This window comes from Nuphar pumila, chromosome 8 (genome assembly GCF_984573655.1).
Source record: "Nuphar pumila chromosome 8, dmNupPumi1.hap1.1, whole genome shotgun sequence".
Lineage (NCBI taxonomy): Eukaryota > Viridiplantae > Streptophyta > Magnoliopsida > Nymphaeales > Nymphaeaceae > Nuphar > Nuphar pumila.
The window spans coordinates 104,201,690-104,213,848 of record NC_143256.1 but is presented as its reverse complement, the minus strand read 5'-3'; the positions used below and the strand labels follow the sequence as shown (position 1 = coordinate 104,213,848).

The following is a 12,159-nucleotide window of genomic DNA, read 5'->3' as shown; positions in this document are numbered from 1 at the left end:
TATACAAACCAGGCAGTTATACGACCACCCATACCGGTGGGGTTGGAACTTGCAACGTCTCATCACACGATGACTTGCACAAACTGCTCCTACCAAACAGATCCATTTTATTTACCTTGTTTTATAAAACTGAAACAAAATTAAGGTTGTATATAGTATTTGTTTGATTTTTACATAGCTGATCCTTTTCATCTATCTTTTTGAATGAAAAACATTTTTAGTCATATATATATATATATATATATATATATATATATATATATATATATATTCACGTATTGGCTATTGGCATTGCTAACCATAGTCACAAATATCGCCCATGGCCAATGAACAAAACATGATCGTTTCAAATAAAATTTCTAATTTATTGCAATATTAATAATTCATGAAAAACATTTGTGTAAAGTTCTTATATTATTTACCTTTGTATTCATGTCTTATAATTTTTTTTATGAGCCATATTTTAAAATTTTATGTTCGCTGATATTTTCCCGAAAACGGGATAAAAGCACCGATATTTTGAGGGACACATTGGTCTTTTAAAGGATGCCTAGCATAATGGATTTTTTTACGACACGAACAATTCTCTCATTTTAAATCTCTCTCTCTCGCGAGTGAGTGAGATGAAGTATTGGGCAATCGTTATATTCTCTCTCCCTCTCTATATCTTTATCGAATCCATTCGACCTCTTGCTTGGGGAGAGTATTCTGATCTCCCGCAAGGCAACGGTCCTCGCGTGTGATGCCTAGGCAGCAAAATGTCGGCCTCTTCCAACCACAGATTGGTGGTGGGCTACGCTCTCACATCTAAGAAGGTTAAGAGTTTCTTACAACCAAAGCTAGAAGGCCTAGCAAGGCGAGTTCTTCCACCCTTGTTTCTCTTCCCTGTTGCCTCCTTGCTCGTACTTCTTGACACCCATTTGGAGTTCTTGGTTCCTTTGAGGGTGTTTTGTTGGGTATCTTGATTTTGATTGTATTTCTGAAGATGGGTATTCGGATTTGTCGAGTTTTGATGGTTTTCTTGGTTCAGTTATGCTTTCCAGATTCCTTGGAATGGAAATTTAGTTGTTTTCTCTTGGTGGTATGCCCGGTATTTCGGGTTTGGTTCCTCTGTTTTAATTGAGAAGGTTTTATAGAGGTGGTTGTTTGGTTATCATTTTTCTATTGAGGAATTTGTTAGCATATGCCACATATATTCTTCTTCGTCCTGTTTTGTATGCTTATGTTACTTGTGGTCTTTTGGGTGCCGGGAAAAGAGGAAATCAGTAAGCAAACGTGAAAAAATCGTAAACAAACAGAAATGCCACTTGTCCTGTTTGTGTTGTTGCGTTGATGATTTTGTTGGCCAACAAGGACTCAGAATATTTGGTTTTGCTTCTTTATTCAGTTTCTCTTCCTTAGGACGCTAGTCTTGTTGATTTGGTTTGTGTTGGTTGACTCTTTTTCCTGATGAATGATTATATATTGATTTCATGTCCAAAGAATTTCCTGTTTCATTTTCTTTTTGTTTTTTATTTTGTTCATTACCAACTCCATTCGCATGTCCTGAAGAAACGCATGACTATGCGTGTGGTTCATGTGCAAATGTTTCAAAGATGAAATGTTAGATAGCTTGTCTTTATTTCCCTGAACAATCCAAGTCTGTTTTAAAGGTCTTGTGAATTACCATTTTATTTGTCTGAAAAATGCTACTCTTTTCCTTGGAGTGGCTTATTTTTTTTTTTAAAAACAGATTCTTAATCAGGAATTATATTGGAAGTGTATTGTATGCCATGTTTTATTTGAAATGAAACTATTGTAAAACATTGCAGCTTGAAGGCTTTATTTTCAAATGAATGCAGGAAAGAAGGGATACTGTTTGTTGCTATTGATAAAAATAAACCACTCGAGGATCAGGGGCCTTTCGATGTTGTTTTGCACAAGGTAGGTTATTTGTGTAGCTTACTTTGTCCCCAGCATTTCTTCTGTTTCTTGATTCCTTTAGTATGTTATAACTTTGACATATGAGTGTTTCTCTCTCCTTTTTATTTGGTTATGCATCTTCTTAATGCTTTCTTTTCTATTCCAGATGTCAGGAAAGGAGTGGTTCCAAATCCTTGACGTAATTCCACTATCAGAATTCTCTGCCCAATTTACTGTTACTCCTTTTGCTTCCAATCAGTTTTCTGTGTCTTTTCTTGATCTGCAAGTTGATTAACATTGGTTTTAGCTATGATATATTAATGTAGAATAAGATCATATAACTCTTTTTTGGGTCATATGGAAGATACATGAAAGCACAATCTTTACAGCTCTGATTGTTAATTTTCTGCATCAATTAGAAATTGCCTTCCAGGCCTGCCATCTCAGAAATTCTAATTGCAAAGTTCATGTGCACATTATGATGGTTGATCTCTGAAATCCGATTTCTGTCAATTTGACTGCCTTATTCATTGGGTGGGTTGTTACAGATCAAACTTTTCACAAGAAAATATGGTAACAATTTGATCAATATTCTGAATCTCATGTTTATTCCGCTTCTTTGTTGCATTTCTTGATGAAGGAGACTCCTAAGAGATGCATGCATAGCTGAAGTACAAGTGTACATGAAAGCTACCTTCTACAGAAAACCTCTGCTTTATGTTGAATGGTACTTCTGCTGGAAGTCTACTTTCTTGGAATTTTGGTAAATATGATACAGATATCTAAATGTTTCCTCAAACACAAAATTATAGGTTGAAAGACTGATTGATAGTGACTAGATGATTCATGAAATGCAACCCATGCTTCCAGAAACACACTTTATGACAATGGTCAATGTGTGGGCACAGAAGAATTGAGAATTTGATTTTTATTTTCTTGAAAGTCTGAAGAATTTTAGCATCAGAATAAAGCGTAACCTGGGTTGAAAATTGAAAAATACTCCTTCTTATCTACTCTGTCCGGTTCAACAGCACGATCTAAAAGGCCAAAAATCCTAACTCATGGTCACAAAATAGCGTGGAACCCAAGACATTCCAAATCGTAGTTCAAATGCCAATCGAAATGTATTTGAATACTAACAATATGCAAAACTTGATACAAGTTGTATGAATAAATGATTTCATTCATAGTGAACAAAAATACATAAAGGCCTCACTACAATACACTAAAAAACATACAAAAGAACCTAAAACTACCCATCACTCTTTCACCCACAATAGGCACACGCACTATATATAGAGAGAGAGAGAAAAGAGAGGGGAGAGAAAGTCCTCTCTAGCCATTGGACTAAAAATCCAGCTTAGTTCCAAACACAAATCTAGCTGTTGGGTTGAGTTCCCAATAACTAGATTATTGGACTTAGTTTCCAACACAAATCTAGTTGTTGGGCTGAGTTCCCAACAACTAGTGTAAAGTCAACTTTACTTGAATTTACAATGAATATATATTATATATATGTACATATATATATTATATATATAATATATATTATATGCATACAAAAAAAATAGAGTAGTCTTAACACCCCCCTCAAACTTACGGTGACTCACCATGAGTTTGAAATTACAAAGAAAAAACTTATTACATAAAATGTCTTCATTGACTTCATCAAGTTCTTCCATTCATTGCTTCCTTAAAGGATGCTCTTGATCTTCAATCATACCCTCTATTATACAAAGGGTCTTTAGGATCTTTAATATCATCAATATTTGAGAACCTGTAAATAGAGTTAACAAAACATCCCAACTATACATATATATCATAAAACATAAAAGATTTAAAAAATAAACTATATCAGTTATATATTATAGAGAGAGGATGACCAAACACACCAAAAATACAATATATAGAAAATATTTAATAAGACAATTTAACATTTTTCAAAGTCATTTTAAAAAATTAATTTTGAAAAATCATTAATTTTTCAAGCACAATAGTCATTGAAAGACTCACTTCAATAGATAATTTTAAGAAATCATAGTTCTTAATTCATAAGAGAACATATTTGCATATTATCAAAAAGAAAAATGCATGCATAAAATATCTCAAAGATAAGCTTATAAACCATTAATTATTTTAAAAATTCATGAAAACATGCATTATTCAAAGTCAATACTCACATATATCTATCACGAAAAACACATTAATGCATAAAAGCCATGAATTTTCAACCAACATCAATACCATGAAGAAATAACTGACAAAGGAGTTTAAATCCCAAAATCCCACAAAGGAGAGTAAATTACTCGTACTTAGATTTTCTTTCAAGAACAAATCATTTTTCCACCGCGGAAGATATAAAAAATAATGCAAGTCATTCGATAAGGATTTAAGAAGATACAAATAATCATGGATCAATTAACTATTACAATTTAAAAGCAATATTAACCACACAACTAATGCATATATGAATGAAACATGCAATAGTTTAGAATCAATGGAAAATTCACTTAATGGACCAATTTTAAGAGATAACAATGAAAAACTTTCAAGAGACAATACCTTATAGGAAATATGAAGAGATTTAAAATCCCACAAATATAAATAAATGATAGTTTGCAAATATCAATATATATGCAAAAGGCAGGCAATCATGAAACAAATTTTGCAGGCAATCATGAAACAAATTTAAAGTATCCTTAATCATGCAATTAAAGCATATTTAATGCAAAATGAATGAAAATATTTCAATGACCATTTCTCATACAAGGACAAATGAGTAGTAAAAAATTAAGAATTTTATGGAGAGATTTAAAAATCCCACATAACACAGTAAAATATTTGCAAATCCCAACAATAGTTCAACCACCACAATCTATCACCTCACTAGACCTCCAAACCTCAAAAATCAAGTGTATCAGCTACTAAAACAAGAGTATAATCACAATGCCACTTATGGACTAAACAGACACACAAAAAATGTGAATAATCAACAGACGCACATAACTCACCACATTGAAAACATATTTTGTCTATATATAATAACACTCAAAATAAGTGTATCAACTACTAGAACAAGAGTATAATCACAATGCCACTTATAGGCTAAATAAATACACAAAAAATGTGAATAATCAACAGATGCACATAACTCACCACATTGAAAACATCTCTTGTCTACATATAATGATACTCAAAATAAGTGTATCAGCTACTGGAACAAAAGTATAATTACAATGTCACTTATGGGCTAAACAAAACACACAAAAGTGTGGATAAACATCTCTTGTCTATATATAATAACACTTAAATAAGAGGCATAATATGAGAGAACATACGAGGTAAGGAGTGCTTGTAATGAAATAAACTAATCTCTCTAAGAAAAATAAGGATATCAATTTTAATAATTTTTCGAAACACCATGGTTTAAAACATAGACGGTCATAACAGATAATCATAATTATAAGCATCCATAATAACAATGGCCAAATAAACAAATGAGTAATACAATACACTCACAGAACCAAAGATCAAACAATTGTCAGTTAGAGCCAGACTACAAGTTGACAATCTAAACTGACACAAACTGAGGTGCACATAACTCACTCCAACAAGAAGGCCAAAGAAAATGATGCATCATATAAAATTTTTTGATGGACAACCAAATACCATAAGAAGACAATAAATACTCATAGAAATCAATTTTCAAATAAGTGAGTTCATGTATAAGAACCGATTTGAAAAAACAAAGTTTCAAATCAAATCAAATAAAAGTAGATGAAAAATTTAGAATGATTATATTGCAATCATGTGCACAATAAGATGTCAATTGATATTTTTTCACAAAACAAAATTACATCAATAACAATGAAGGATTAGCATGGCTAATATAACCAAGCTATATAGAGAGGTAGCTCAATCTAGATTATAAGTCTATTTATGAGACAATAGTAATTTTTAGCATTAAATGGGCTAAAATATATAGAGAGATTTTTCAAAGAATCATAGAGAAAACCAAAGAGCATACACAAGTACAACTAATCATGAATACTCTTAAAGAGATAAAAGATCATGTATATGCAATAATCTAATGACTTTAAAGCCACATATCCTATATAAAAGCTTATGAAAGATCACATAAGATATGCATAGGAATATGCACAAATAGCCATAAAGATACTAACATACCCAAAATATATTTTTTGAATTATCATGATTATGCAAGAACCAATAAAACATTACCTCATTTTTAAGAGAAAATATTAATTTCAATTAATTTGTGAACATGTCTAATTTTTCAATAAAATACAAAACAACAATTTTAAAATGACAAATAATCATTAATGGCACATAAAAACATGCATAGACATATGTGTATGACAAATGAATACATAGATGATATACCGATAGAGCAAACTCACGAGAGCATACAAACCATCCATGGCATGACTAATGAGAGCATACATACAAGAATTTCAAATTTATTAAGTAGCATATCTCAATAAAAACACCACATAAAATTTAAAAAACATGCTTTGACATGTGCATAAAGTCACCAATTACGATAAACACAATACATATAACAAATTGATATTTTTGTAAATAACATGAAAAAATATGTAAGCATAGTATTTAAGATTTTAAGAAACCACATATTCTTGCAAAATATAATTTTCATTACGATATTTTTCAAAAGATATATTTATAATCGAAATATATACTTCTAGTAAATATGTTTACGTAAAAACATATGTCAAAAGACAATAATTTTCACAAATTCTAATTTTAATTAATTTAAAAATATATTCATTTTTAATAAATAGCCACAATATTTTAAATACATTTTTAAATATATACCATAAAAGTTTAAAGTAGAGAATTCAAAGAAAAATACATACCAGAATACAAGAGTCTTGAGTTCAAGCTGGACATCAATTCAAATATTTCTTTTGAAGCCCAAACACGAACAAGATGCCTAGACCAAGAAACCTGGCTCTGATACCATGTCACAAAATAGCATGGAACTCAAGACCAGAGTTACCGAAGCGAGGCACTTTCAAAAATTTAGAAAGCGGGGAAGCGTGGGACCACTTAGAAGAAAATTCCGAACCGTCTCGGAAGCGACCTAGAAAGCGAACCGGAAGCGAGGGGGAAGCGAAAAAATGAAAAAAATGGGGAAGTGTGGGGGAAGCACGCTTCCCAAAAAAAGGGGACGCTTCCCCTCACGCTTCGGGGAAGCGTGCTTCCCCTTTTACCTAGGCACTTCCGGTAACTCTGCTCAAGACCTTCAAAATCATAGTCCAAATGTTAAATGAAATGTATTTGAATACTAACAATATGCAAAAGTTGTATGAATAAATGATTTCATTCATAATTAACAAAAATACATAAAAGAAATAAATACGTAAGGGCCTCACTACAATACAATCAAAAACATATAAAAGAATCTAAAACTACACATATCACTCTCACCCATAATAGGCACACACACCCCATATATATAGAGAGAGAAAAGAGAGGCAGAGATAGAGTAAAGAGAGGAGAGAGAAAGTCATCTCTAGCCATTGCACTAGAAATCTGGCTTAGTTCCAAACACAAATCTAGCTGTTGGGCTGAGTTCTCAACAACTAGTTTGTTGGGCTTAGTTCCTAACACAATCTAGCTGCTGAACCGAGTTCCAAACTAGTGTAAAGTCAACTTTAGTTGACTTTACAATAAATATATATGTATGTATATATATATATAATATATTATATGCATACAAAAAGGATAGAGTGATATTAACAATAGTATTAAAAAACAAGAGGAATACAATCAGAACCGGGAATTCTCATAAAAATGGAACTGCCTAGAGAGCAGCTCTGCAATAGGTGTACATAAGTTGGACTTGAAGGAAAGCATCTATATAAGTATATTGTGAGCATGCCTATGCACTTATCAGTATATTCATGTTTTTTTCTTTCCTTGAAGATTAATAGCTAACACATTAATTTCCTTTTGCCTACTTATTTGTGTATTGATATATGGAGCATGTGCTGTCTTATGCCTTCTACTTATATCAATCAACATATAAATATATTTGAAATTTGACTTACAAACTCTTACATATTCTTTAGTGCTTTCATTTTATTTTGTGGTTAGAAACACATAATAAAAATATAACTATAAAGTCAATGATAAAATGTGATTAGGCATAACTGGATCTGGATTGGATCCAGATCCGTGTATTTGGTCACGTAATCACATTTTATATTGTAATGGCATATTTTGTAATTTGTTTGTATTTTAAACCCAATGTATATTATGTTGCATATAATACCATTAAGGCACGCCTATTACAAGTGAGGTTGCCGTTTTTCCTTTGCATCTCTTTCTCATTCTCCTTCTCTCAATTTCCTGCTGAAACAACATTGTGGTGGCTTCCAGGCATCTGATTCAGAAAATATTTTCATGGTATCAGATCTAGGCTGTGGATTTCTTCCAAAAGGAATGCCCTTAGAGATCTGAAATTTAATCTTCAAGTCAGAAACTCCCTCCTTTCTTAATCTAATCCTTCCTTTTCTTCTTCTTTCCTCTCATTCTGTTCTCCTTTGGATTATTTCTTTCAAATAGCATCAAACCCTATTAGACGTCAAGTTTTCCATAAAAAACCCTAAAATATTTTTTGACGTCAAATCTGCGTTTCTTATTTTTCAAGATCTTAATCTTAAACCACGTTTGTTCTGGTATAAGATTAGTTTTTGTGAAACTGATTTGTCGATTGTTTTAAAGTTCTGAATTTGTTTTGACATTTCTTTGTCGTGTTTTGAAGCATTCGACTTATAGATTATTCATTATCTTATTAAATATTCAATCAGTATAAATATCGGCAACATCTGTTGTGTCCGCAAGTCTGATCGCAGGGATCAGACTGTGACTGGTGAAGTGCCTATTTAAAAAAAAAAGAAAAAGAAAAAAAATGCACGTTTACATAATTTTAGCTGAATTTGATTTCTTGTTGCTGCGCATTTGTACTTGATTGAAACTTTCTGAGTCAGCTTGTCTCCGAAAAGTTTAATCATACTAATTTTCTGACTTGGAAGAGACAAATTGTTCCTTTCATAAGGATCCAAGATCTGTTTAGGCATTTGGATGGATCGATTCCAGTCCCATCACAATTTATTTCACAGGAATCAAAGGATGATAAAGGAGTTGCATCATTTAATTATATTTCAAATCTTGAATTTACAACATAGATGAAGCAAGATCAGGCCTTGATTGCATACATTACTTCCACGCTATCACATGAAGTGTTGATATCAATACCGGATGATTGCACGACTGCACAACTATGGAACAAGCTTGCGCAAACATATTCCTAGATTTCAGAAGCAAGAGTATTATTCTTAAAAAGGGAGTTTCGGTCACTTAGAAAAGGCTTAATGCCAGTCATGGAGTTTTTAAACAAAGTAAAGTCTATTACAGATCAACTCACTATTATTAGAAGTGCTCTCTCAGAGAAGGAAAAGGTTCAACAAACTCTTAATGGATTGTGACCAAAATACCATGTTCTCTCTATATCTTTATCTGTCCTGCCCATGGTTGCCAGTTGAGGAAGCGGGAGCGGGAAGCGATACGGGAAGCGGGAGCTGGAAGCGCGACACTTTCAAAATTTTAGGAAACAGGGAAGCGTGGGACCACTTAGGAGCGATTCGGGAAGTGTCTCGGAAGCGACCTAGGAAGCATCTCGGAAGCGAAAAAATAAAAATAAAAAATAAAAAATACAAAAAAATTGAAAAAAAAACAGGGGAAGCGAGGGGGAAGCGTGATGGGAAGCGCGTCCCCCATTAAAGGGAAACACATCCCCCATTAAAGGGAAGCGTGCTTCCCAAAAAAGGGGGATGCTTCCCCCCACGCTTCGGGGAAGCGCGCTTCGCGCTTCGGGGAAGCGCGCTTCCCCTTTTAGCTAGGCACTTCCGGTAACCCTGGTCCTGCCAGTGCTGCCCAGTTTTGAAGATCTTCAAGCCAAACTTCTTCAGTATGAGATGAGCATAAAGAACATGACTGAAGGTGGTGAAAGATGCACATAATGTCTTGACCTCAGATATGTCTCAAGGTACCGGACGTGGGGGTAATAGTTTTCAAGGTGGTAGGGGACGTGGTCCTTTTGGACAAGGAGGTCGTGGCATTCTTCTTACTCCGAATCCTTCAGGATATTTTAATGCAGGGAATTAGAGGAGAGTGCCTACATGCTTTTTATGCAATAAGAAAGGACATGTGAAAGCTGACAGCTGGTTTAATCTTCAAAACAAGGGAAAGAATAACAAAGCAGGAAACAAAAGGGAATATGAGGGACAAAAGCCTCCTAGAGATATGCAACAATTTTATCTCAAACGACTATCAAGTAGAATGAGCAAGGAGAGTGGTATGTGGACTCCAGAGCAGCCACTCATATTAGGGGTAATGTTGGTAAGCTCTCGAACTTATCCTCTTATTTCAGAAAAAGTAGCATAGTCACAGGAGATGGCACACATCATCCCATCACTCGCATTGGAAGTGCACAAATTCCTTTATCTAGTTCTTTCCTTGTTTTATCCAATGTTCTTCTTGCCCCTAACATTAAAAAGAATATTGTATCTGCCTCCAAACTTGTTGATGATATAAATTCTTTCGTTGAATTCACTCCCTCTTCTGTGTATGTCAAGGATCTTCGAATGAAGGAGACGTTTGCTAAGGGGGAATGACGGGAAAACATGTACGTCTTTCAGGAGGATCCCACTACACATTCATCTTCTGTCTTGAAGTCTACTTTCTTGGAACCAACGTACCAGAATCTTAAGTCTCGTTATAGAGATGTCTTCAGTCTTTCTCAATATAATAAGCCAGATTTGTGGCATAGCCATTTGGGTCATTGTAGTAATGGTTTCATTAAGAAACTTGTATCAGAGAATTTGATTCTGAAGTCTTGTCCGCACCCTGTTTTGGATGCTAAAAAGTGTTCAAGTTGTCAGTTATGCAAGAGTCATGTACTTTCTTTTAATCTTAATGAAAGAGCATCAAGAGCTTTTGAAATTGTGTATTCTGATGTATGGGGACCAGCTCCTATTCATTCTTCATCTGGGAGTCAATATTATGTTTTATTCATTGATAGTTATTCTCGCTTCACCTATATATACTTCATGAAACACAAGTCCGAAGTTTTTAGATTATTTCAAGACTTCTGTGCATTCGTAAAAAACCGTTTCTCTTCTAATATTATACATTTTCAATGTGATGGGGGAGGTGAATATTCTTCAAATTGATTTTCTTCGAAATAATGGGATAAGTAAACGAGTGTCTTGTCCACATACCCCTTAACAAAATGGAGTGGCTAAACGGAAACACTGCTATATTGTTGAGAGTACTATGAGCATGCCTCATGATAGTAATGTTCCTATTAATCTTTGGACAAAAGCTTTTCACACTGCAGTACATGTGATTAACTACCTACCCACGGGAATTCTAAAGGAAAAGTCTCATTATTTTACTTTTTTTTGGAAAACATCCTGATTATAATGACTTGCGTATTTTTTAGTTGTGTTTGTTATGTTCATGTTGACAAGTCTCTGAGAAATAAATTCCAGGATAAAGCAGTGAAGTGCAGGTTTGTTGGATATGCGAATGATTATAAAGGATACAGATGTTACGATCATGTAACTAAACATATCATGATTTTTAGAAATGTTGTTTTTGATGAATAAAATTTTGAGAGCACATCATTGTCTCAAGAGCAGGACTCACTTTGAAATGTTGAAATTTATGATCCCTGGACGAGTGCAGGATTGTTTACAAGAGAAGGGGGGACTTGTCTGCCATTTTGTAAAGAATTGAGCTCAAATGGACAAAATCTCGAACCTCCACATACTTCAGAAAATGAAAGGCCTAGAGAAATTCATAGATTCTCTAGTCAAGTCTATGTTCGGAGAAAAAGAGATCCTGTCACAGACAATACCGAGCAGAATATGAGTCAACCTCCATTAAGAAGATCAGAAAGGATACGTCATCCTATTCAAAGGTGGGTCAACTATGATAATTTTTCCATGGATTTTCAGTTATTTATGTCACAAGTTGACTATGTCACATGGATTCGACCAACCAGGTGCCGCACCTGCGTCGACGCGATGCGACGTCGGTGTGCGTGTGGGTGCGGCACTCGGTGCAGTCAACCGGACCCTGGGTGCGGTCAACACACCCAGGGTCATTTGTGTCCAATTTTTGGACAAAAAAATGGCTGATTGA

General features: G+C 34.0%; 1 protein-coding gene across 3 annotated transcripts in view; it reads left to right on the top strand.

The window, feature by feature from the left end:
• Nucleotides 1-614: 614 nt before the first annotated feature.
• Nucleotides 615-12,159, top strand: part of LOC149830104 (inositol-tetrakisphosphate 1-kinase 3-like) — a 31,215-nt gene continuing 19,670 nt past the window's right edge. For 2 of the 3 annotated variants that reach the window (XM_090016315.1, XM_090016313.1), the window contains exons 1-3: nucleotides 623-856; nucleotides 1,842-1,923; nucleotides 2,069-2,101. In XM_090016315.1, coding sequence (XP_089872441.1) covers nucleotides 759-856; nucleotides 1,842-1,923; nucleotides 2,069-2,101 — 213 coding nt within the window. In that variant the 5' untranslated portion in view covers nucleotides 623-758. Of the gene's footprint in view, nucleotides 857-1,841; nucleotides 1,924-2,068; nucleotides 2,102-12,159 lie in introns of all 3 variants that reach the window. The other variant, XM_090016314.1, reaches the window with a different exon arrangement.